We start from the raw sequence: 24,501 nt of genomic DNA on the forward strand, positions 1-24,501 counted from the left end.
CAGGCAGGGCAGGGATGAGAACCCTGGCAGGGCTGCCCTCTGTGCTCAGAGCTCTGCTGGCAACCGGGCAGGTTCTGGGCCCGCCCTGGGCCTCCGGCTGTGCTGCCTGTGCTGGGCCGGAGAGCAGGTCAGGCTTGATGGCCCTGTCTCTCGGCCAGCAGCATGTGCCCTGCGTGGAGAGGCCGGCCGTGGCAGGAAAGCCAGTGCTGTGGGGAACAGGCTGCAGGTCACTTGTTTATTCAGGGCGGGGGCCCTGGGCCCGGGCCCGGCCTCCAGGACAGGCAGCTGCGTCGCAGGCCAGGGTTGGGGGTAGGGGACCCGGCTCTGGGTGAGGTCGTCCTCACCGCTGCAGGGGTCCTGGCTGCTCCTCGGGGAGGGGCAGGTAATTGGGGTCCTCCGCCGGGGCATCCAGTAGCAGTTTCCTGTGAGGAGGGGCCCACGCTGAGCTGCAGCTGGCAGGGTACCCCCCCCCATGGGGTGGAGAGCCATCTGGGGAGGGGGGTGGGGAAGGCTGTCAGCACTCACAGGAAGCTGGGGGTCAGCAGCAGCCTCTTGCCTCCAGGCTGGTTGGGGAAGACGTCCTCCAGGAAGTAGTAGACATGGCCCACTGCGATCCCTATAGGAGAGCCACCAGTGCTGAGTGAGGCCACCCATCACAGCCCTGAAGCCCCCAGAGCATGGGTGTCCGATGCCCTGCACGGCCGGCCAGCCCAGCGTGGGGCCAGGCTTGGCCCAGAAGTGGGCAGAACCTGGGAGGAGGTCAGGCCTGAGGACATCAGAGGAACTAGAGCCGTGAAGCAGGCGCCCTGAGCCACCCATCCCCACGGGGTCGGGCCCCACACAAGTGCCAGCGAATGGGTCAGGCTCGAAGAAGTAAACCTGATAGGCTGGCTTGCTGGAGGGGCTGGAGGAATGGGGGTGCCAGGAGTGGGGAAGAGCGGTGGGGGACAGGGAGAGGACCAGGGCTCTGGCCCAGCACACCCAATTTGGGGCGGGCTCCCTGGACAGCAGGCTCACCCAGCAGGTCCACCAGGATGGAGTTGCCCAGCAGCATTGAGAAGCCCATGAGCGCCCAAGGCAGGAACGGCGCTTGGAAGGTGAGGAGGCCGAAGAAGTTGACCCTCACCCCAGGACTGCGGCGGCTCCACACGTACACCAGCATGGCTGTGAGGGCCTGGCCCAGGAAGAAGAGGCTGCCCAGGAGCCCCAGTAGCTGGGCCAGAGTCAAGGTCTTGTGCCCTGCCCAGGGCCCCTCTGACTTCCTAAACCCCTGAAATCAAGCTAGTTGGTTTCACTTCCCACTCTAAGACCAAACCGTGGCCTCCAGGGGCCACCTGATCCGCCCTGCCTCTCCACCTGACCCCAGCTCCCGGGCCCAGCCCTAGATCCTCCTGGCTACCTGCATTCAGGAGTCAGCCCCTGGGCACCCTGCCCTGTGGTACTTTGGGTGTAGCCCTGGAGTTCGACAGGGGCACCTGCAGCTGAGCACGTGATGTACGCTCAAAAACACCCTCAGCTCGGGGGCGCAACTCTCCCTCTGGGCCGGCGCTCAAGCAAGGCCCCAGGGCCAGCACAGGCCCGGACCCACAGGTCCCCGAGCCCAGGAAGGATACAGTCATCAGGACGCCCCCGAAGAGAAACATGAAGACGAAGTCGGCCGTGCGGCCGCGGAAGGAGCCCTCCTCCAGCATGCGGGAGTAGCGGAACCTGCGGCTTTGGTATAGGAAGCGTGCCCCTTGGAAGGGCGCAGCTTCCCCAGGCCCGCCGCCTCCCGCCCGGTCCCCCGCACCGCGCCCCCCCGCCCGCTCCCGCCTCCACCACGGCGCAGGATACACGAAGAGCATGTTGAAGAAGAAGCTGAATCCCAGGGGCCCGAAGAAGAGGAAGTTGGTGATGAGCCTCCAAACCTGCGTGGGGTGCGGCGGGGTGGGGGGCGGTCAGGCCAGCTCTGGGCGGGAGGGGTTGGGCCAGCAAGTGCAAGGGGCGGGGCGGCCTCACCTGGAACTTCCGGAACACGAGGTGCGGGTTGAAGTAGAGCTGGAAAGGACTGAGGAGTTCCAGCTGCTGCGGAACCAGGAGATCTTAGAAACTGCCCCCCGACCCACCCACCCTGGGGGAGCGGGGGGGGGGGGGGTCCAATCGTAACCTTGGCAACCCCCGGGGGCGGTTACCACGGCGGCGCTCCCCCACCGCGGCTCCCGGCTCACCACGGCGGCGGTGGTGAGGACGCAGGCCGCGGTGTACGTCCGCGTCACCGCCGGCACCTGCAGGAATTCGGTCGCCAGCCCTTGCCACGCCATGGACGCTTCCCAGGCATCGTGGTCGGCCTGCCACGCTCTCTTAACCCGCCTCCAAGCCCCGCCCATCCGCCTTCAGCCAATCCGCACCTGCGGTGGAGCGCGCCCGCGGCTGGAGGGCGGGGCCCTGGGGCAGATAGCCAATAGGAAGAGATAGCGGAGGGACGGGGGCGGGACGGGGCGTGGGCGGGGCGTAACCCGGGGCCAATGAGCAGGCCCCACGATGGAGCACGTGGCGCGTGTTGTGGTGCCCTCGGCGGTGGCGCGGGAGGTGTGGCCAATGAGGAACTGAGCCCTTAGGGGACTTAGGGGCTGCCGGTAGCGGGGACACCTTGGCCCACCCTGCGGGCGAGGCTGAGGCTACGAGCACTTGTTAGAAGGGGCCCCCCGCCCCCGTGAGACTGAGGGGTGCGGCCTCGCAGCCTCCCGCCCGGCCCACCACCCGCCGTCCCACCGCTTCCTGGCCTCCACCCACGCAGCGTGGGTGGGGCATGGGCGGGGCGGAGCCTGGAGTTGGACCGCCCTGCTCAGCCACCCTACCTGGGCTGGCTGGGGTCCCAGGCTGTCCTCTCTGAGAACCAGAGCAGGAAGGGAGACGCTCGGCGGCTGTGTCCAAATCTCCCTGCAAGCCCAGGCCCCGCTGAAACTGCCGGTTCCTTTGGGAAGCCCCAACGAGGGCCGCCAGGCGAGGGGCAGAGTGGGGACCTGCAGCACTGGTGGGACGAGAAGGTGCGGAGACCGGCTGGCGCAAGTGGACGGGCTGGAGAGAGACTCGTTACTTGGGTGGAAAAGAGAAACTCCGTGTATTCCTTCTAATGAATACAGTCCCTAGTTTATTGAGCATGGACTGTGTGCCAGGCAGTGTTCTGGATGCCTGGAGACACGGTGGCCAACAAAAGATGCTATCACTCCTGGTGTAGCCAAGGAGACCGCGGGGTCAGGGGCTTCTGCTAAGATGAGAACTAGTGTTTGCAGGACAGTGATGGTGATAAGAGTCAAGTGGAGGCTGGAGGGTTGGGTAGCGGGCCCCCTGCCAGATGGGATGATCTGGGAAGGCTCTGTGAAGAAGTGATGCTTGATTGTCACTTTAAAAAGATGCCTGTGGCTGCTGTGAGGACAGCAGAAGGCCAGAGGAATCCGGGGGCAGGCGGAGGATGCCAGGGATGCTGGTGGCTCGGGCAGGGCAGAACCTGGAGGACCAGGAGGGACGGGATGTGGGTTTTGCAAGCAGACTAGATGGAGCTGTAAGAGAGTCAAGAGTGACTTGAGGGACTGAGCCACAGGGGAGATGGAAGGCAATGGTCTTTCCTGAGCTGGAGAACGCTTACGGAGAGGGCAGGCGGATGGAGCATCCTGTTCTGGCCTCACTGAGTCTAGGGGATCTATGTGACATCCGCGTGGAAAAATCCACGTGGCAGAGAGGCCAGGCAGGCGGCTCAAGTGTGGGTACCAGTCTTCAGTAGACCAATGGCCTTTTTAGCCTTGGGCCCGCATGAGATGCCCAAGGCGCGAGGGCAGGCCCAGCCAGCTCGACCCTCACGAGTTAGAGAGAGAAGGTGGACAACCAGGGAGGCTGCTGCAGAGACAGGACAGGGCTGCAGGGGCCAGGCGGTGGGAGGCCCTGGGGCACGTGACCTGGGAAGTCTCTGAGATGCGCAGCCTCGCCAAGGGCCCTGGGTAACAGTGGCCACAAGGGAGAGGAAGTGTCCAGACTTTTACTAAACAGGAGCTCAACCTCAGACTCCAGTGTGGCAGGTGAGGGAAGCCCTGGGCTGGGCCCTGAGTCCCCTCAAGGAGACAAGAATGGAGACGACCAGCCAAGACGGTTATCTCTGATGGATCACGGGAGGGCTAAGAGGAGTCCCTGGGGAGTGCTCTTGGAGGTCCACTTGGGAAGGGAGGGGGAGGAAGAGGCCCGCGGATGAAGCGGGGGCGGGGGGGGGGGGGTGTGCATTTGGTTCAGGCATGAGGAGAGTTCAATCCGATACAGCAGGAGTCGGATCAAGGCGATTGGGAGGCTGGGCAGTGGGAGCAGGCTGAGAAACCCCCGCTCAGGCAGCCTCCGTTTCCCAGCCGAGCAGACCTAGGTCAGGCTGGAGGTGAACTTGGGGGAGCAGAGCTCACCCAGCTGGAAGTATGGCTGCAGGCCAGGGATCCAGGGCCTCAGACACCCCAGCAGGCGCCCACCAGGCTTGAAGGAGCCGGTGAGAGGGGTCAGGCTTCCTGTGTGCATGGGGAAGGGGAGGCATTCTGGCCTGCCGGCTGTCAGCAGCAGGCGCTGGCTGGCCATCTGCAGGGGTCAGGCGGGGCTAATGGAGGGGCCGTCATGGGATAGAGGGCCTGTCTCTCCCCTTCGACGGGGCCGATCAGGCAGGAGCCTGGTTTGCGGCTGAGGAAGCACACTCCTGGGAGGCTGGGAGCCCCGGGTAGGGGGCAGGACGTGCCGGGGACAGCGCAGGTTCTACTGCAGACCTTCCGTCCTGCCTGGAGGGTCCTCTCCTGGAGAGCCCGGGGGTCCCCAGGTGGGGACCCTCGGGCTCCATAGGAGGCAGAGCAGGGCCTGGGGCGGGCCATTGCCACGTGTCCGGGCTTTCCCGCCGAGCAGCAGACCCAGGACAGGCTGCTCTGGAGGCACTGGATCCGCGGCTCCCACCCTCGGCGCCTCCAGACGGTTCATTACAGAAAGCAGCCCCAGGCTCCACACATCCCCGGGAGCCAGGCTGACCCGGGAAGGTGGCGTGCTGGATGCTGGCGGCTTCTACCCGGTCTGTCTGTCCTGGGCAGCAGGGCCACCTCCTCGCTCCTGGGCTGAGGACTGTTGGGGAGAGGCCTGTGTTCCCTTGCTGGCCCGGGGCTCCTGCCTGCTGCAGAGCAAGGAGCCCAGGGTGCCCAGGTCTGGAGACCCCCCTTCCTCCCATCCTACAGGCAGGACAGCACCCTCTGCCTGCCCACAGTGCCCGCCTTCCTCTCAGGGCTCCCACACCAGGAGAGACCCTCGCGAGCCCCCAGCAACAACCCCGAACCCGGGGACCGTCCCTGCCCACCCCCCCCCTCACAGGGAACCCTCCAGCCCTCCCCCCACCCGAGTCAGCGTTCCTCTCCTGGGACAGCCCAGATCTGCCTCCCAGATCTGACTCCTTCGTTCACTCACTTCCTTCCCTACCATCCTCAGTGTTCCGTTAAAAGAGAGAGAGGGAGGGTGCTGGAAATGCCCCCCACTCCAGGAAGCCTCCCTGAAGGGACCAGAGCTCACCTGCCTTCTCTTAGGGCCCCGTGCACTCAATTTTTAAATGTTAGTTTATTCCGAACGCAGCACAGGCCCGAAGCAGAGACACGGTGAGTGCTGGGGGCGTGGAGTCTTCCTGTGAATGACGGGGCGCCCTCACGAGGACTTCCCCCAACCCCCACTGCTGTGGGTGGGCCTCACCGCAGCTCCAGCCCGCGCCCCGAGGAGCAGCTGGGTCCCGGGCGGCCCTTCCTGTCTGGGTCACGGGATATTTTTAGCACTGATTCCGGAACTCACTGGGTAGCAGCTGCTTGTGGCAGGAGGGTAAAACGGACACACAGTCCAGGTGGGCTGCGTCAGGGCTGCCCAGCAGAGGGGGTGACCGGGGCCTGGCCTTCCGAGCCTGGTAGCAGACTCGACCTTCCAGGAGTTTGAGGGTCTCTGAGTGGGCTGGGGAAGGCAGGGGGGCTGTCAGGGTGGAGGAGGAGGACAGAGAGCTCGTGCAAAGGTCCTGAGGCAGCCGGAGGAACAAAGGTGGGGGTGGGGAGGGGGCTGCACGTGCTGAGAGGCTGGCCCGCCGGGCCCTGCAGGCTGTGCTCTCCATTCTGCAGGCAGCAAGGAGCCTCAGTGGGGTGAGGTCAGATGGCGGCTGGCTCTTTGGAGGAAGCCGCAGGTCAGAGAAGATGGCCACAGCCTGCAGTCACAGGCACTAGACACAGAGGGTGGAAGGATCCAAGAGGCAGGAGGCACAGACCTCAGTAAGCGCCCGGCCCGGTGAGGGAGCTGAGCTGGGTAGGGCCAGGCCCAGTTCAGAGACTGAGCCACCTGCCGCCTCTGGGCTCCGGTCACGGAGTCCTGACAAGCAGCTCTGCGCCCAGCCTGCTCCCTGGCTGAGCAGTGGGGCCTGGGGCTCCCCGCCCGGCCCTCGGTTGGCTGGATGAAGCGGTCCCTCCCCAGCTGCCGGGCCAGCCTGACCCTCAGTGCCCAGCTGTCAGGACCCTCGGCAGGTGCCCCGCGCTCCCGCTCACCACCGTGACCGCTGCCTCCAGCTGGCGCCCAGAGCAGCTGGCAGGGGCTCTCCTCCTCCGCCCGGGGCCATCTTTTGGAAGAAGGTTATCTGCTTGGCCAAGTCAGCCAAGTGGCAGGGCTGGGGATGTGAGTTCCTGGAGACACGTGTGTCCCCGCATGGGTCTGCCCCCCACCCCTGCCCACTGGGCTGTGTGTGGGATCTGGTCCACATGAAACCTAAGACCACGCTGTCCCATGGCCTTCCTTAGCCGTTGCCGGCCAGCCAGGACCTCAGACAGTTCCGGCCTGTGGTCTGGCAGTGACCTGGAAGGCCAGGGCCACCGTTCTGGACCCTTTGCCCAGAACCAGTGACTCAGCACCCAGAGAGGCTGGGAGAGGCCCGGGGGCGCCACACCTCTGTCCTGGCTTGTCCCCCCCGACAGCCCTGCTCCCACACCCGGGAGAGGGAGCCCCAGGCCGGGTGCGGGAACAGGAACCCCGTGCCCTCAGGTCCCCTGGAGACACCGCCGCAGGCCCTGCCGCCAGTTTACTCAAGACCTTCTCCCAGCCTCACCTGCCCTTCACTTGTGTGAGGTATCAGGGCCTCTTTAAAAAAAAAAAAAAAAAGGCAAAATTACAGATCTAAGATTAGGTATGAAAGTACCTCGTTTGCTTAGTACGGATAAATAAAACAAGCGACAAGTTCGTTAAAGGTAATAAATAGCACTTCATATCACAGCCGGAGAAAATCCCCTCCCTGGTCAGAAGCCACGCCCAGGTCAAGCAGGTGCTGGTGAGAGAGGAGCCCCAGTTAACCAGGCCCCCGGGGAAACAGGCTGGGGTGTGGGGAAGGCACGGGGAAGGGGGAGGATGTGCCCAGGAAGGGGTGGGCTCCCTGTTCAGCTCCGTCCCAGACCTGCCCAGGCGGCCCGGCCACAGGGGACTGGCTGCTTTGGTGTTCTCCCCTCTCCCCAGCTCCACAGGCCCTGCTGGGAGGGGCCTCCCCCTGCAAGGAATGCGGGTGTCAGCGCTACAGACACTCTAACCGCCATCCCGACCCTTCGCCTCCAGATGTGGGCACAGCTGTATTTTTAGAACAGCCAACCACAGGGACATTCTTTCCTTCTAATTAAGATGGCTTTAAATCTCCGGTCCAAAATCGCAGTCAGCCCCACTCCTCGAATATCAAAGGGTGGCCAGGAGGGTTGCTCACCCGGTGGTTGCTTGAGGTTTTCCTTTCTTTCTTTCTTTCTTCTGGATTGTTAAGTTGGAAATGTGTCCCAGAACTGGAGTGGATGCCAGATCGGATGGGAGGGGAGAGGGAGGGGGAGGAGGACAGAGCTGGGTCTTGGGGTAGAGTCTGCCCCCGGGGCCGTGCGCTCCACACTCGGCCAGGTCCACAGGTGGGCCAGGTGTGTCTGGAGATAAAGAGAGGGTGGGGTACCTGTCTTCAGGATGCTGGGTGCAGGCAGTCAGTAGATACAAGTGGGGCCTGAGGACGCAGCGCCTGTGCAGGGGACAGGTCGGTTATTATGATGTCCCCATTTCACAGGTGAGCAGCCGGAGGCTGGGAGGCAGGAAGTAAGTGCTGGGATTGCAGGGGCTCGGTTGGGATCCACCGCAACCAGGCCTGTTGCCGGCCTGCTGAGCTTCATGATGGCTCACTGCCCACCTTGGCAGCCTGGTGACCAAGGTCAGCTGGCCTCTGAGCTCCGCCCAGTGCCCAATCTGGAGGCTCCTGGTGTGGAGTAGAGATGCCAGCCCAAGTGGGAAGGCCACAAGGAGGAGGGGCCTTGGAGCAGCCCGGAACAGCTCCTGAGCCCTTTCTGGAAGGCACCGTTGACCAAGAAGGACACTGAGGTCAGAGACGGGGCAGTCAGGTCAAAGGCGTTCGGCCCACCGGTGGTCAGGGGCAGTAGGGGCCCAGCCGCCACTCCACCTGAAGATGGGCACCCAGCTGACTGGCTGAAGGACAGACCAGGGCCTCTGGGGTCCAGCCTGGGCCCTGGCTCCAGGCCTTAGGCCTCTGCCCAGACTCCTGTCCCATGACCTCATGGATCAGCGAGGGAAGGCACGCAGCGAGGCAGAGGCAGGGTGGGCTGGTAGCAGACCTCCCAAGCCCCACCAAGACCCTGGCTTACCGGCCCGGCCGGGCGCGGGCTGGGTGCGCAGGACAGAGAAAGCGAAATCACCCGGGGATCGCGGAACCGGGGATGCGCAGACTCGGCCAGGAGCCGCGGAGGCAGCTCTGCTGGAGGGCCCCGCGCCTGGCGGGGCACCAACTCAAGCCGCTTTGTCTCCGCCGCGGAGCCGCGGAAGGACGCGCAGCGCCGACGCCGGCAGCGCGGGCTTTGTCGGCCCCTCGGGCTTTATCGGCCCCTCGCAGGCGGAGCGGGTCTCCGCGGCGCGGGCAGATCCCTGGGAGCTGGCGCCTGGGGCGGGCTGGACGGGTCACCCGCGGGTCTGGAGGCTGCATCTCTGCGGAGGGCCTCGAGCCCAGGTAGTGATGGAGGCCTCATCTGGGGCGGGCTCTGGTCAACAAGGCGGCCCGCCGCCTCTGCGGGGCTAGGAGTAGCCAGAGGCTTTTGGGGGCGCGGACCCGGTGGAGCCCTCCAGGCGGCTTTGCGGTATCGATCGCCTGCGGTGCGAGCCGTTGCTGCTCCCGCCTCCGGTTGGATGCTGGGCGCGGGCCTCACCGGCCTCCGCCCTCCCCGCCGGTCTGGGTCTGTTTCCCGATCTGCAGAATAAGAGGCTCTGGCGTGTAGAAGCGAGCGCGGGGCCTGGCTCCCAGGGCTGGGAAGGGGCGCCACCACGCACGCTGGCCGCGGGCGCGGAGGTCCTGAGCACGGAGGCCGTGGGCAGGCCGCCCCTTCTCCCCCGCTGCCTTCTCCGCCTTCCCACCCGGGAAACCGAGACTGGGTGGGACTCCACGCGGGAAGGCCCGCGGGGGAGGCGGCTGTCCACGCTCCCCCCACTCGGGCGTGGTTTGGCCGCCCCATCGCGCAGGGTCCGCTGCGCCGCGCTGGAGATCTGGCAGCCCAGCCCGGACTCCCAGCACGACTGCGGGGCACAGGGTGCGAGCTCCACCTTGTGGCGTCTCAGGGGCTCTTCCGCAAGGGAGGCTGAAGCCACCCCTTGTGGGGTGTTGAGAGGATTCGTCATCACTCGCAACCTTGACTTGCGCGTGCTGAAGGTTCAACTGCCGGTTAATGTTTCCCGAAGAGAAACCTCAAGCTTCCCTGCTCAAGGATAATAATTAGCGTCTGGCGAGCCCACGCACTGAGGGGGTGGGGGCAGCTGACTCCAGCAAGGTGTCCAGGCGGCATCGGGGGGGTGGGGAGCGGAGTGGGTGCTTCTACGGCAGTGGATCATCGCAAAAGACGCAGAGGCGAGCACTTAGCAACTGCTAATATTTTATCTTGTGTATTTTTCCTTAAAAATACATGACGCTTCCAAAGTTCAGAGCAACGAAGTAAACCCAAGCAGGAGCGAGAGGAATACTGCATCGTCACTTGCGGTCTGTGTCCTGTCGCCGTCGTCGCTCAGATGACCTTCGGGTCTCTGTTTCCATGACCACAAATAGCATCTGTGGCAGGTCTGGTTTCGATTTGACCTTAATCGACCTCCTGGATTCACGAAGGACCTGAGAAGCCCTAAGAAATGAAAGATTAATCCGGCTGGTTGCTCACCTCACAAAGTCCGCTGGACTGGGCTCATCCTGTTTCCGGGGCCAGCGCGGCCTCGCACACAATGCATGCCTGGGCTGCAACCCGAGACCCGCTCTCCTATCCGCGGCTCTGCCGGAGACGGACAGATGAGAGCGCTCCGGAGACTGGTGGGTCGGCCCTTCGTCCCTCCGAATCCTGCCCCTCCTCCGGGGAAAGGGCGGGGACACCTGGGCTGGAGGAGCGTGGGGATGTCCGCGCAGAATCAAGGGCTCGGCCTCAGAGTGCCCGGGGACGGAGACCTCCCGGGGACGGGGTCCTCCCGGGGACAGGGGTCTCCCGGAACCTGACAGAGGGCGGGGGCGCCAGATGGAGGTGAGAGGCGGCCCCGAAAAGGGGCCGGAAGGGGCGGCGGTGGAGGTCCACAGAAAGGCGCGGCAGGGACCTGCAGAAAGTCGGTCCGGAGGCCGCCGCGGGGCAGGGCACGGGGACCCAGGGCCGGGATTTCGGGCGAGTCCCGAGCTCGCTGATCAGAGCCGCCCGCCAAGACCTGCGGGGGTCGGAGGCAGGCTGTTTGTTGGGCGAGAAGTCCCCGGATCGGAGCTCCCTTCCGGTCTGCAGAGGTGGGCCCGGGCTGGTCCTCGGAGCTGCAGAAACGGGGGCATGGAGGATGCGCGCGAGCCGCCTCATCCCAGATACAGCCTCGGACCCTGGAGACCAGCTCGCGGGCGCCCCACCCCTCACGCCCTGCGCGCCTGCGTGCGCGTTAAGGTGCGCCTTGCTCCAGCCTTCGCAAGCGCCCACCGCACATGCGCGTCGCCTTCCCCTCGGGTCCGCTTCGCGCGAAGGTCTGGCTGGGGCGCAGGGTGCTGGACCTGTCCCCCAGCAGCATCACTTAGGTTCTCGTGCGGGCCGGACAGCGCCTCCAGACTCAGCAGCCCCTGGCCACTGCACCCGCTCCTCGTCCCGTGCGGGGCCTGTTTCCCACCTTCATCGCCACGCTGCCCCTAAACTCCGTCTCCATTCACCTGCTGCTGTTCCCAGAGCCAGGCACCGGAATAGCATGTCCACACCGCCCACCACCCCATCCCTGGGGGTTTCCCGCCAGGGCCAACCCCCGGCGGAGTCCCTTCAGAGCCCTGCACGGCGCCTCCCCTCATCTCCTTGGTCTTCGCGCGGGCGACCCCCCAACGCCGGGCGCCTTCCCTGACCACGCCGCAGACCCCGCCCCTCCCCTTCCCCTCTTGCTGCGTCTCTGCCAGCTGACACCCTACGTGTTTTCCTTGTTCGTTTGTTACTGCCTGTCACTCCGCCGCTGGAAGGAAAGTTGCGTGAGATCCCGGCTCTCGTCTTTCTGGTTCGCTGCTGTATCCTCAGCACCTAGAGCCGCAGGTTTCTTGCCCAGAGTGGGGAGGCAAGCCTTCCTCACTCACTGAATGGCTCCTCCCCACCATAGCTAACGTTTGAAGGCTTTCGTGACCAGCCGCCGCAGGCCTAGGCGGTCTCCATCCACGGTCTCAGGGAATTAAGTCATTTATGCTCCCTCGGCGACCTGGCAGCCTCCGCCCTGCCACCTGGGGTCGGTTCTCATCGGGGGACTTGCCGCTTCCTGCGGATCTGCGCTCCCAGTGAGACTCTCACCGCAGGCAGCCCATTAGGGAGCTTCCGCGTGACTCCAGCGGGATCGGACTCTCGCGTTCCCACCTGGCTTCCCTCTGTGGCTTCCCGCTTGGGGGGAAGTCACTTAGCCTTATAGGAACTTGGCGGCCGGCCACGGTGCCCGGCACAGACCTGCCCGCAGACTGGTGGCAACATCTTTGGCAAGGTCCTGCCCTGGGAGGCTATTCCCCGCCCCCCTCCCCCCCACCCCACCCCAGCCGTTTCTCACCATCCGGTGAGAGCAGGTCTGTTTCCACCCCTCTATCGCCCCTACCCGCGCCCCCGCCCCGTGTCTGCCCCCCAGCTCAGTTCCTGGCTGGGTCAGGCACTCGGTATTCAACGGATGAATGAGTAAGTAGCCTTCAGGCTCTGGAAAATTTTCACGAAGTCCTGAGCCAAACATCCTTCTACCATGAAACCTGTATTTAAATATTAAAAAAGTAATAAATATGACACAGCACTTTATACCTGGGAGACAATTTGCCAGAACATGAAAGGTAGTATAGAGTTACTGGGAAAAGATCAACAATCCCATTTTTGAACAGTTAACCACTTTGTGAGTGTCTGGTGAAATATCTGGGGGAAGCAGGCCACTGTTCTTGGGGAGAGTGGAGAACCTTCAGTGTGTACTGAGCTTTCAAAAGATTTAATGAGCGTGTGTGTGTGTGTGTGTGTGTGTGTGTGCTTGCGCGCGCTAAGTTGCTTCAGTCATATCCGACTCTGTGCAACCCCGCGGACTGTGGCTCACCAGGCTCCTCTGTCCATGGGGTTCTCCAGGCAAGAATACTGGAGTGGGTTGCCATGCCCTCCTCCAGGGAATTTTCCTGACCCAGGGATGGAACCCGGGTCTCCTGCATGTCCCGTAGTACATGTGGATTCTTTACCGCGGCACCACCAGGGAAGCCCCTTAATGAACATACTCTTTTGTAATCAAGACGGGGATGTCCCTGGTGGTCCAGTGGTTAAGACTTCACCTTCCAACGCAGGAGGTGCTGGTTTGATCCCTGGTCCTGGGAGCTAAGATCCACATGCCTCTCAGCAAAAGACAAACAAACAAAAAAGCACCCAAAACATAAAACAGAAGCAGTGTTGTAACAAATTTAATAAATACTTTAAAGAAATGACCCACATCAAAAAAATCTTTAAGTGAGAGGTGGGAGGGAGACTCAAGAGGGAGGGGCTATAAGTATACTTAGAGCTGATTCACGCTGTTGTACAGCAGAAACCAACACCACATTGTAAGGCAAATATTCTCCAATTAAAAATAACTTTTTAAAAGTAACCAAAATCTTAAAAAAGTATATGAGGCAAACTCTAAATAGATAGTGAATGCCTAGGAAAGCTTTCCAACCTAACAACGGGGCATCAGGGCGCTGAGCCTCCTGGGGGTGCCTTGGGGCGTCGCCCGCCTGTCTAGGGGCACCGCTCTAGGACAGGAAGATGCCCTCTTGTTGTGCCAGGGGTGTGCGCACCGGCTGCCGCCAGCCTGGAAGTCGCCATCAGCATCAGCGGGCTCCCGCTGCTCCCTGCGGCTCAAGGTGCCTCCCAGGTCCCCACACGTGTAGGTCCACGTGGCCCCTTCTCTGAACAGAGCGGGGCGCCCAGCCAGTCTGTGGAGAAGCTTCACAGAGCTCCACTCCCCTGGGGCCCCAGCTCAGGGTGTTGTGCCCTGAGCCACAGCAGGCATGCCTGGGGGCAGCTGGGCAAGGCGGGGGGCAGGGGCCCGGGAATGCCTGTCCATCTCCGGGAACTGCTGTCAGGGCCGAGGGGCAGTGGGATCCCGGGCTCAGAGCAGAAGGCGAGGGGCATCTCTGCTGCCTGCCCCGTGCTGTTTGGCCCAGGCAACTCCTCTCCGCCTCTGTTTCCTCATCTGCAAAGCGGGGACGTCGCCACCGCCAGCTTCAGACATCACCATGCTGGGACTGGTGGGCTGCAGCCCTGCAGGGGGAAGGCAGGAGCTGCCGTCGGCCACTGGGTCCTCTCCTTTCTCCTCAGGCTCAGGGCAGGGTCCTGCTCCTGACCATCTGTGCGGCTGGTATTGGTGGAACTTTCCAGTTCGGCTACAACCTCTCCATTATCAATGCTCCGACCTTGGTATGTACCCTGCGTGCCCACTGTCACCACCCGAGCGTCAACAGCGGCCCACGTCGCATCTGCAGGCCGCCATCTGCTTGGTGGAGCTTCCTCCCACGCCTCCGCCTCCACTGGGCTGTTCCCCAGGCCCTGGGAGTTCAAATCCAGCTCTGCAGTCCCCCCTGAAACTCACACATACTCCTGTGTCTCTGATGTCAGCAGATGACTCCCCCTGTGCCCCCAGGGAGGAGGTCCCCCCTGACTCTGCCCTCCCTCCTGGAAAAACACCAAGTCCTTCCTGACCGTCTCTGGCTCGGGTCTCTGCCATGATCCTAGTTCAGACCCATCTTTCCTGCCGGGATCGCTCGCCCCGCCTCCCCACTGGCCTCCCTGCCCTCAGCCTCTCCTCTTGTAGGTCCTCTCAAGTCTGATCAAACCAATGCCCTGCTCAGGAACCTTCTGTGACTCCCAGTGCCTGTAGGGTTAAGGACAGACTGATCTACCTGAGGGCTTCCCTGGGGGTTCAGATGATAGAATCTGTCTGCACTACAGGAGACCTGGGTTCAATCCCTGAGTCAGGAAGATCTCCCAGAGAGGGGAATCTCCAGTCTTCTTAGCTGGTGAATTCCATGGACAGAGGAGCCTGGTGGGCCACAGTCCATGTGGCCTCAAAGAGTCAGACATGACTGAGAAACCAATACACACACATCTACCTGAAGTCCAAGGCCTCCTGGGGTCCGAACTTGTCCACCTGTCTCCCGCCTTGATTCCCCCAACTCTGTGCCCAGAGCAGTTAAACACAGACACCCCACTTGGGCCAAGCCCTCCCTGTCCCTCCTGCAGAAGCCCCTCAAGAGCCACCCAGATGCCATCACTTGCTTGAAGTCTTCCTTCAGCAAGCTCCCAGCTGGACTCAGCCTCCTGCTGGTCCCCTCTCGGGGTCCCATCATCTCTGAGTCCCCAGCAAGCTCGCCAGGGCTATGCCCATGCTCAGCGAGTACCTGTGGAAAGGCGGCATCTCTCAGCCCCGGTGATAGAGGCTGCCTCTGACCCACCTGACTGAGGAGGTTATGTGTCCCGTCACATAGCTGGGGCTGCAGGAAAAAAGGTCCTGGGATGGAACTGAGCTCTCCTGTCCCTTCAGGGTTAGGGTTAGGGTACAAGAGAGCAGCTGTCAGCGAACTCACTTCCCATCCAGGAACGGAGCCTGGGGGACAAACGCACCTCCAGCTTCTCTGATACCCTGCTGATGCTCGCTGACGGCCAAGTCGATCAGAAAGCTGGCCAGTGGGGGAGGCTGACGATGTGGCCCAGGTGGGGTTGGGGGAGAGACGGGGCTGATCCTGGGCTCAGAGGGGCCACATAGACACTGGCCAGCTCTGAGCTCCAGGACACACGGCACAGCGCCCCACACTCAGGGGAGTTCCGTCCCCCCAACAGTGGGCAGGGGGGCTGGGGAGGCTTGCCTGCCCTACGGGGGCAGGGTCTGGGGGAAGGCCTGTTGTGGGGAGCCCCCACCCCGGCGTGGGGTTTGCTGACCGGCATCTGTGTCCACAGCACATTCAGGAATTCACCAATGAGACGTGGCAGACGCGAACCGGCCAGCCGCTGCCCAACCACCTGGTCCTGCTCGTGTGGTCCCTCATCGTGTCCCTGTATCCCCTCGGGGGCCTCCTGGGAGCGCTGCTCGCTGGGCCCCTGGCTGTCACGCTGGGAAGGTGAGTGCTTCCCATGGACCCCCAAGTGCCTCTCAACAAAGGCCACCCTGGTCCACGGGCTAAGGGGTGGGGGCAGGTCACCCGGCAGGCCCAGGCCTGGGTCAGCTCTGCACCGGCCCCGGCTCTGCCTGCTGCGTCACTGAGAAGCCCACATTTCCTGGGGACGTGGGAGAGGAAGAGTCCCCGCTGGGAGGGAGGGAGGACCCACGTCTGACAGGGCAGCGCAGCGCAACGCAACACAGCACAACGCAACGCAGCGCAACGCAACGCTTGTTCAGCCATGTCCAGGCCTCCCTGCCCATCACCAGCTCCCGGCATTTGTGCAAACTCATGTCCATCGAGTCGGTGATGCTGTCCAGCCATCTCATCCTCTGTCCTCCCCTTCTCCTCCTGCCCGCAATCTTTCCTAGCATCAGGGTCTTTCCCAATGAGTCAGCTCTTTGCATGACGTGGCCAAAGTATTGGAGCTTCAGCTTCAGCATCAGTCTTTCCAATGAGCACCCAGACTGGTCTCCTTTAGGATGGACTGGTTGGATCTCCTTGCAGTCCAAGGGACTCTCAAGAGTCTTCTCCAACACCACAGTTCAGAAGCATCAATTCTTCGGCGCCCAGCCTTCCTCATGGTCCAGTTCTCACATCCACACATGACTCATGGAAAGACCATGGGTTTGACTAGATGGACCATGAACAGGAGCTTTCTCCCCGAGGCCCCCTTTGTATCCACCTGAGGCAGCTCTTGGATCGCAAGCAGGAGACAGACTCTGAGACGTGGAACGCTGTGAGAGCGCGGAGGGCCCTGAGGCAGCTCATCGGACGGAAGCCGGGTCTGGAGAGGGCAGGTCTGCAGCCTGGGCTCTCGTGGGGGGTCGGGGCAGGGGTCGCCTTGAGCACATCAGCTCCGGCCACGCTGAGACTGCTTTGTCTGCACTTGGGCTCAGAGTCCTGGGAGACAGCTTGTTACTGGCTGAGACGGCAGCGGGGAGGCAGGCCAGGCTCCCACCATCCCCTCCTTGGCCGCCAGGCCGCCCAGCACAAGTCAGGACCGTTCTCCTGTATCTTTGGCTCGCCACTTCACGGTACCCAGTCCCGCCCCTCCTGAGCCCGCCCAGGGCACTGCCTCGCCACGGCCACCAGCGCTGACACAACCGAGCTGAGCTGCCCGCAGGTGGGGTTTCCACAAGGCGGCCAGCCTGCCAGCCCTGCAGCCCTCTCGATGTCCTGCCGTCTACACGCTGATGGTAAACTTAACTGCCCTCAAGACCTCTCACGGGAAGAGAGACGAACAAAGGGGACAGACAGAGTAACCAAGGGAAAGGAAGCTACTGGCTGAATTTAGCTTAGAGCCCTAGCCTTGGAAACAAGGGACGGGTCTGCTCCGGGGTTTTGGAGCCGCTCACGCTGTCGCCCGCCTCGCTGACGTCCATGCTTCGGTCTCCCAGGCCGGTTTCAGGTCAGCGCTTCCAGGGGCTGCAGCTCTTTGCCCACCGGGGTGACCCCAGTCTTTGCGCTGGAGTGGGTGCCACAGTCCTGCCGGCCTTTAGCAGGCTCTACCCTCTGAGGCAACCAGCTCCTGCACCGCAAGGCTCCTGAGATGACGCCAGGTGCCGTGGGCTCTCGTCCACCGTTACTGAGGTAACCGCCACTGTCAGAAGCAGACGTGCATAAGACGTTGTGTTTGGCTATTTAACAGAAGCATCAACTGCAAGCAACAGAAAACCAGGACTCAGCTGGCTAAAACCACAGCCAGACACCCCAGTCTGAAGTTTCTCCGCTTTCAGGTTAAGAAGATAATAATTCACTGAAGTTGTGGCTTCGCTGCAAAGTCCGAGGTCTTGCATTCTGATTCTCTGGAGGCACTTTCGGCACTACAGTCTAAGGGGTCGAAGGGCAGAGCATCTGACAGCTGGTCTGGACCCGCTGCTGAGTGGGCCAGTAGAAAACACTCCCCTCACAGGACCCTGGTTTGCAGATCACCCAGGTTTGCAGATCACCTGGGGTAGGTATCAGGTCACGACACCCACCAAGGGACAGGCTGCCTCCAAACTGGAAAGAAGCCATCTGAGATTTTTCCCATCCTTTTCTTTTTTTAAAATTACAAGCCGTGTCTGGCCCGTTTCCCCATCAGGACCTGAGCTGCAGGATCTCCTGTGAGCCCTCATGGTGACCTCAGGGTGGCGCCTCCGAGCGCAGAGTCAGGAGCCCAGAGCCGACGCCGACGTGCCCAATGCCCCCTTCCCGGTTTGCCAGTCTGTCCCGCTGAGCCAGCTGGGCAGGGGCCGTCCAGACGTCCTGCTCTGGGCAGTGACTGTGATGGATGGAGGGCGCGGGAGGTTCCCTGGCTCCCCCTCCCTCCCTTCCCAGGCTTCCCTGGGTCTGAGAAGTCAGATGTCGGGCACTTGCCTTACGAAGGGCTTTGAGGAGAGCGCTGCTCGGTCTGTAGGGATAAACGCATGAAATACAAGTTCTGTCCATTCAAGCTGTGGTGGAGGCAGAAAGGACAGTAGTCTGGAGTATGCTGGGGACGGGGGGCTTCCCTGGTGGCTCAGATGGTAAAGAACCCGCCTGCCAGTGCAGAAGACCAGGGTTCGATCCCTCGGTCGGGAAGATGCCCTGGAGGAGGGCATGGCAACCCACTCCAGTATTCTTGCCTGAAGGATTTTATGGACAGAGGAGCCTGGCGGGCCACAGTCCATGGGGTTGCAAAGAGTCAGACACGACTGAAGCAACTTAGCAGGAACCCACTGGGGCTGGGGCTGGGGGTTGGCCCCTGGGGGCATCCCATGGGCGACCCCAGCTGCAGTGGCCAGCGTCACTTCTGTGCAGGCAGCTCACACTCCTCACACACATACATACACACACACACACACACACACACACACAGGGGCGTGATCAGGGCTGGCTGTGGATGCAGGGAAGGGTCCCTGTGGGGGAGAGGGGTCGTCCTCGGCACTGAACCTGAGCCTGCCTTGCCTGTGCTCCGCTTCCCCAAGGAAGAAGTCCCTGCTGGTGAACAACGTCTTCGTGCTGGCCGCCGCAGCGCTGTTTGGCTTCAGCCGCAGAGCGGGCTCCTTCGAGATGATCATGCTGGGAAGACTGCTCGTGGGCATCAGCGCAGGCACGGAGTGGGCCTGGGGGTCGCCTTTCCTTCCTGTTGCCCCGTATTCCTGTCATTCATTGATTTCCTTTCCAGGCGTGCTCACCATTTTCTTTTTCAGAATGACTTACTCATGATTTATCTTAAAAGGCTCATATAACTAGACAGTTGAAGTGGATCTAGAAAAAATGGAAACGCTCTACAGGGCTGGGAGGACAGGCATCCCCAGAAGGCTAAGCCGGGAGCTTCCTGGCTGTCAAAGTGTAGAGGCACGTAGGAGGAGACCTCTGGTCATCGCCACAGAAGCCGAGGAGCCTGCCAGGGACCTCGGGCTCCTGCAGGGGTGGGGTGTGGAGCAGAATCTTGAGCGTGTCCACCTGGGCTTTTAGGGGCGCCATCATCAGTCCCCTCGACGCCCCACTGTGTATACAGCCGGGTGCCCATCTCTTTATTAGGTTTCTATTCCTGTGACACAAAGCGCTCCACAATTCAATGGCTTAAAGCCAGCAATGCTGATCCACTCGCAGTTTCTATGGGTGAGGAACCCAGAGTGTCTTAGCTGGGGGGTCCTGGTTTGGGGCCACTCGGGAGGCTGTAACGTGTCAGGCGGGGCTGCGGTCAGCTGAGGTTTGGCCGTGGCTGGTGGGCCTGCTGCTGAGATGCTGTCGGCCTTGTGTGCGGTTTCCCGGGGGCTGCGCTCCCCAGCCTGCACGGGTCTCCCAGCAGGGCTGCTGAGTCTCCGCGCAGCACGGTGGCTGGCTTCCTCCAGGGGAAGTGATGGGTGGCAGAGAGCCCGTGTGTGTGAGTGTGTGTGTGTGTGCACGCACATGGCGCGCGCGCCTGTGTGTGGGCCCACAAGGAGAGAGTCCCGGGGAGGCTTATGGCCTGATCTCAGGAGTCACACACTGTCAGCTTTGCCACGAAGCGAGTCACTAACAACAGCCCACGCTCAGGGAACAGGCCAGGTCAGACGGTGCCTTTGTGCCCCGAGTTCCTAGCGCAGAAGGAACCCCTCCCGCAGTGTCTGCAGCACAAGTAGGCTACCTCTGAGAATTTCTGGCCATCAGCGCAGCCCCGCTCCTCTCAGCTCCCCCAGCCAGTGCTCAGAGAGGCAGGGCCTTGTCGGGGGCCTGTTTCCCGACCTGAGGGCAGGGAAGGGCTGCAGGAGCACCCCAGCTGTGTTCCCTGGCAGACGAATGGTGCCCCGGCACTGCCAGCTGTCACCCTCTGGGGTGGGCGGGGGGGCGGCGCCTGTCCGTCCCGGCACCCCATGGAGTGCTTGGGCGCCGGGGGCCTCCCTGGGGCAGGTGGGAGGGGGACAGCCTACAGCTGATGGGCGCCGGCTCCCTCCTGCCCCTCCCGCTCCCCAAGGGTGACCAGGGTTTCTCTCCTGGGAGTCCTGGGGGAGGACTGGAGTCCTTCCTGCCCGACAGCGGGGAGCGGGGGCGAGGGGGGGAGGAACCCCCAGAGCGCTCAGGCTGAGGGAGGAACCTGGAGGCCCGGCCCGTGGCTGACTGTCGCCCTGCACGGCCAGGTGTAGGCATGAACGTCCAGCCCATGTACCTGGGGGAGAGCGCCCCCAAGGAGCTCCGAGGGGCTGTGGCCATGACCTCCGCCATCTTCACCGCCGTGGGGCTCGTGATGGGTCAGGTGGTTGGACTCAGGTACACGCCACCCCTCATCCCACGCACACTGAGTGGTTAGAGGGCAGCCTAAACTTCCCCCTACCCCCAAGTAGGTTCAGACGTGGCTTCCTTGGACGAAGGCATTGAAAGCCGTCCGTGGGCTTCTGGCCAGCATGCTGTCTGTCAGCCTCTTCCAGCCCCGAAGGACCAAGCGGCAGGGACAAGTCTGGACAGAGGACAGGGGGCAGGTTTGGGCTTTGAAAGGGAGCGTGTACTGTTTGTCCCAGAAAAGAGAGGCGAGGGCAGAACCTGGCGCCCTGGGGAGAGCTCTGGAGAGAGGAGCCGCCAGGGATAGGGGAGGCCATGGCCCTGCCCTGCCGTGGGTCCCTAGCTGGGTGTCCGACCCAGAGCTGGCTAGGAGGAGGCACAGGGGAACGTGGATGCTGCCCTCGGGGGCGGGAGGGAACAGGGCTCCGACCAGGCGGCGCTGGCCCAGCCCCTCCTGTCTCCCCAGGGAGCTCCTGGGTGGCCCGCAGGCCTGGCCCCTGCTGCTGGCCAGCTGCCTGGTGCCCGGGGCGCTCCAGCTGGCCTCCCTGCCCCTGCTCCCTGAAAGCCCGCGCTACCTGCTCATTGACTGTGGAGACCCTGCGGCCTGTCGGGCAGGTGAGCCTCTGGCTTGGGCCCCCGGACCACGCTTGCCCAGAGCGTGCAGGTCGTCCGTCTCACGTAGGAAGAGCTGTTGCTCTCTCTGCGCCTTAGTCTCATGATCCATCGTCCCTTCGACGCTCTTTATCAGGGGCCTGTCCTGAGCGGCAGGGCAGTGGGAGGGGACAGATCCAGCCCCTGCATCTGGGAAGCCCCAGGCGGGTGCGAAGAAAGATCCCGCCGCCCCTGCCACAGGCAAGACGATGAAACCCCGAGCAAGGGCTCAAGGGCCTAATGCCAGCTAGGCTGGTGGTCTCACCTGCTAGCCAAGGCCACAGTAAGGATGCCCAAGGAACAATCCCCAAACCTCCGGCTTAAAACAGCAATCCTTTACGGCGGCCCCCTCTACTCATTCACTTGTTGGGCTGGGCTGAACGACCCTGCTGATTTCAGCCCGGCTGGCCCAGGGTGCCAGGGGCCCAGGGTCAGTGAGGGCTCGCCAGCCCAGCCTGCTTTTGCTGCCGGTTTTGCTCATCTTGGTCACTGTCGAGGGCCAGCAGGGCATGGGCTGATCTAGGACCGTCCCAGCTGGGCTAACCCTGCGGCCCAGAGCAGTCAGGGGGCAGAGCCAAGGGGCGGCGCGCACACGCCCACTTAGTGGGAGCAGCTGCCAAATACCGCAGCCCCAGGAGCGGTGTGGGCACGGGGACCCCTGGAGAGCCGAGGCGGCAGTGGCAACCGGCCACAGCTGCGTCCTGTGTGAGGCACCCGCAGACCACCGGGCTTCTTAAAGCCTTTCTGGTCCGTGGGGCTGTGAAGTGACCCGGAGCGGGGTGTGGGGAGCTGACTATGGGGGCCACCTCCTCCTCCCCCGTCCCTCCCCTCCCCTCCCCCTCCTCCACCCTTTCCTGCCCCACTCCTCCCTGCCCCCTGCCCCCTTTTCTCCCCCTCCCCTCCCCTCCCCCATCCGTCCCCATCCTCCCCTCCCCCTCCCCAGCGCTTCGGCGGCTGCGGGGCCCCGCGGACCTGGCCGGGGAGCTGGCCGAGCTGGAGCAGGAGCGCGCCGTCTGCCGGGGCGGGCGCGCGCGGCGCCCGCGGGAGCTGTTCCGGGAGCGCGCGCTGCGGCGGCAGGTGGCCGGCCTGGTGGTGCTGGGCGGAGCCATGGAGCTGTGCGGGAACGACGCGGTGAGCCGGCCGTGCGCGGCCCGGGAGTGCGAGCGGGCGGGGAAGGCTGGGAGCCGGGGCAGCCGCTGCCGGGCGCGACGCGAGCCGGCGCGCAGCGGCCCGTGTCCCCGCAGATGTACGCCTACGCGTCGGCCGTGTTCAGCCAGGCAGGGATCCCGCAGGACAAGATCCAGTACGCGGCCATCGGGACCGGGGGCTGCGAGCTGCTGGCGACGCTGCTCAGCGTGAGTCTGCGGGGGCCGACCCCCAGCGCCTAGCCCTGCGGCGGACCCTCGGGGTGCTCGCCTCGGGGGTGCAGACCGTCGGGGTGCTCACGTCCGGGGTGCAGGCCGTCGGGGTGCTCGCCTTGGGGGTGCAGACTGCCGGGGTGGAGACCCTCGGGGTGCTAAGGCTCCAGGCACCACAGGCCTCCAAGCTAAGGCACTTCCACTTCAGATCACTGTGTTAAAATGCAGGGAGCGAGCGAGCACTTATTGAGCACCTGCTGTTTGCCAGGGGCTCACACCGCCATTTTGAGATGGAGAAACCCAATGGGTGTTGAGTGACCGCGGCCCTCTGCGAAATTAATAACGTCTTAATCCGCGAAGTGGCAAACCGCGCCCGCCGCTCGCCAGCTTCTGCACGATGCCCCTGCCCACTGCGGGCCGGCGGCCTAGCGGCCCTTGACCCGGGGCTGCAGCGGTGAGTCAGCCAGGGCTCCTTCCCTTCGCAGTGCCTGGTGATTGAGAGGGCGGGCCGGCGGGTGCTGCTGACTGGGGGCTACGGCCTGATGACCTGCTGGGGGAGCGTCTTCACGGTGGCCCTGTGCCTCCAGGTAGCTGGACCCTTTGGGCGGGCGAGGGGGTGGGGGTGGGGAGGCTGGGCCCCGCCCACGTTCCCTTCGCCCCGCCCCCTGCCCCTGCCGCAGGGCTCCTTCTCCTGGACGCCCTACCTGGCCATGGCCTGCATCTTCGCCTTCATCCTCAGCTTTGGCATCGGCCCTGGTGAGTTGGGGCCCCGGGGGCTCCCTCCTCTGGGCCTGGCTGAAGGACCAGGGGTGTCTGGGAGAAGGATGAATGGGTGTGCCTAACCCTAACCCTGACACCCTCACCCCCGCCTGGTACAGGCTTCTGGGAGGGCGTGGCTGGAGGAAGGCTGGGGGGGCCCACTTTCTTGTCCTGGTAGGGGGGCAAGGTGGGGTGAGGCAGGCCAGGGAGCTCCGACTGGCAGCGCCCCCGTCCCTACACCCCCTTCCAGCCGGGGTGACCGGGATCCTGGCCACGGAGCTGTTTGACCAGATGGCCCGGCCTGCCGCCTACATGGTCTGCGGGGCACTCATGTGGACCATGCTCTTCCTCGTGGGGCTGCTGTTCCCCTTCCTCGTGGTAGGCCTGCCTGCCCCTGCCCCCTGGGGGTGGGGGGCCTGCCTTTGTGGTGTGAGAACCCCCACCCCTGGGAGGCTCCATCCATCCAGGGAGTGTGAGCCTGAAGGGGGAGGGGGCTCACCTGAGCCAAGAGGGCAGAGGCCCCGTGCGTCGGGGGCTCCATGGGCCACAGCAGGCCTCGGGTCTCTTGCAATCTCCAGGAGGGCTTGTCCCACTTCATCTATGTGCCTTTCCTCTGTGTCTGCGTCTGCGCGGCCGTGTACTCGGGCATCTTCCTCCCCGAGACCAGAGGCAAGAGCTTCGTGGAGATCTCGGAGGAGCTGCACAGACTCAACTTCCCAGGGAGGAGCCGAGGCCCAGCGTGGGCCGGCCCCGAGGTCGTCCAGTCCACGGAGCTGTAGCTCGGCCGGCACGGTGGGGGCCAGCCCCAGACCCTCCTCCTCCTTTGGAGCCCCTCGGTGTGCAGGCCTGGTGCTCAGCCTCAGAGAGATGGTTTCAGGGGCCTCTCGGCGCCCTGTGTCTGGAGGCTGTCGGCAGGAAACCAACAATGACAAACTCAGAGAAACACAGGGGAAGAAAAATACAGCTTGTGAAACCTTGGAGAGGGGCGTGGTCACGAAAGGATTTTGTGAGGAATTGACTTTTTTAATCAAATTTTTTGAGGTGTAATTTACATGCAATAAAATGCATCCACAAGTGTACATCCCACGAGTTTTGACATGTGTGCATACCTGTGAACCACACCACGACCCAGGGAGACCGCTCATGCCATCCCTCCTGCCGCTTCGTGATCAGTACCCCCCACCCCACCCCCGAAACCTTGGACCTGCCTTCTGTCACTGGAGGTCAGATTTCTCTCTCAGACCATTTGACAAAATTCCCCACTGTGTGCATGCATCTATGTTTGGTCTTGCTCCAGATAAAGTCTCTGAGACTCATGCA

The 24,501-nt window shown here is 63.3% G+C and overlaps 2 protein-coding genes across 3 annotated transcripts; one reads left to right on the plus strand and one right to left on the minus strand.

Annotated features, from left to right (window-relative positions):
• Positions 1–234: 234 nt before the first annotated feature.
• Positions 235–2,331, minus strand: DERL3 (derlin 3). Of its 2 annotated transcripts, none has more exons than XM_052654772.1 (7): positions 2,208–2,331; positions 1,999–2,064; positions 1,834–1,907; positions 1,614–1,707; positions 1,018–1,213; positions 526–616; positions 235–422 (listed from the first exon to the last, which is right to left on the minus strand). In XM_052654772.1, exons 1-7 carry the CDS (start codon positions 2,298–2,300, stop codon positions 341–343), a joined length of 696 nt encoding a protein of 231 aa, XP_052510732.1. In that variant the 5' UTR covers positions 2,301–2,331; the 3' UTR covers positions 235–340. The 2 variants fall into 2 exon arrangements, with proteins under 2 accessions (XP_052510732.1, XP_052510733.1); XM_052654773.1 differs by having other exon boundaries at positions 1,999–2,061; positions 2,208–2,300.
• Positions 2,332–9,900: 7,569 nt separating this feature from the next.
• Positions 9,901–24,042, plus strand: SLC2A11 (solute carrier family 2 member 11). The gene is made up of 12 exons (XM_052654645.1): positions 9,901–10,366; positions 13,851–13,949; positions 15,486–15,646; positions 18,637–18,761; positions 20,275–20,404; positions 20,880–21,028; positions 22,008–22,195; positions 22,309–22,419; positions 22,908–23,009; positions 23,103–23,178; positions 23,432–23,559; positions 23,760–24,042. Exons 1-12 carry the CDS (start codon positions 10,286–10,288, stop codon positions 23,958–23,960), a joined length of 1,551 nt encoding a protein of 516 aa, XP_052510605.1. The 5' UTR covers positions 9,901–10,285; the 3' UTR covers positions 23,961–24,042.
• The last annotated feature ends 459 nt before the right edge of the window (positions 24,043–24,501 follow it).

This window comes from Budorcas taxicolor, chromosome 17 (assembly GCF_023091745.1).
Source record: "Budorcas taxicolor isolate Tak-1 chromosome 17, Takin1.1, whole genome shotgun sequence".
NCBI lineage: Eukaryota > Metazoa > Chordata > Mammalia > Artiodactyla > Bovidae > Budorcas > Budorcas taxicolor.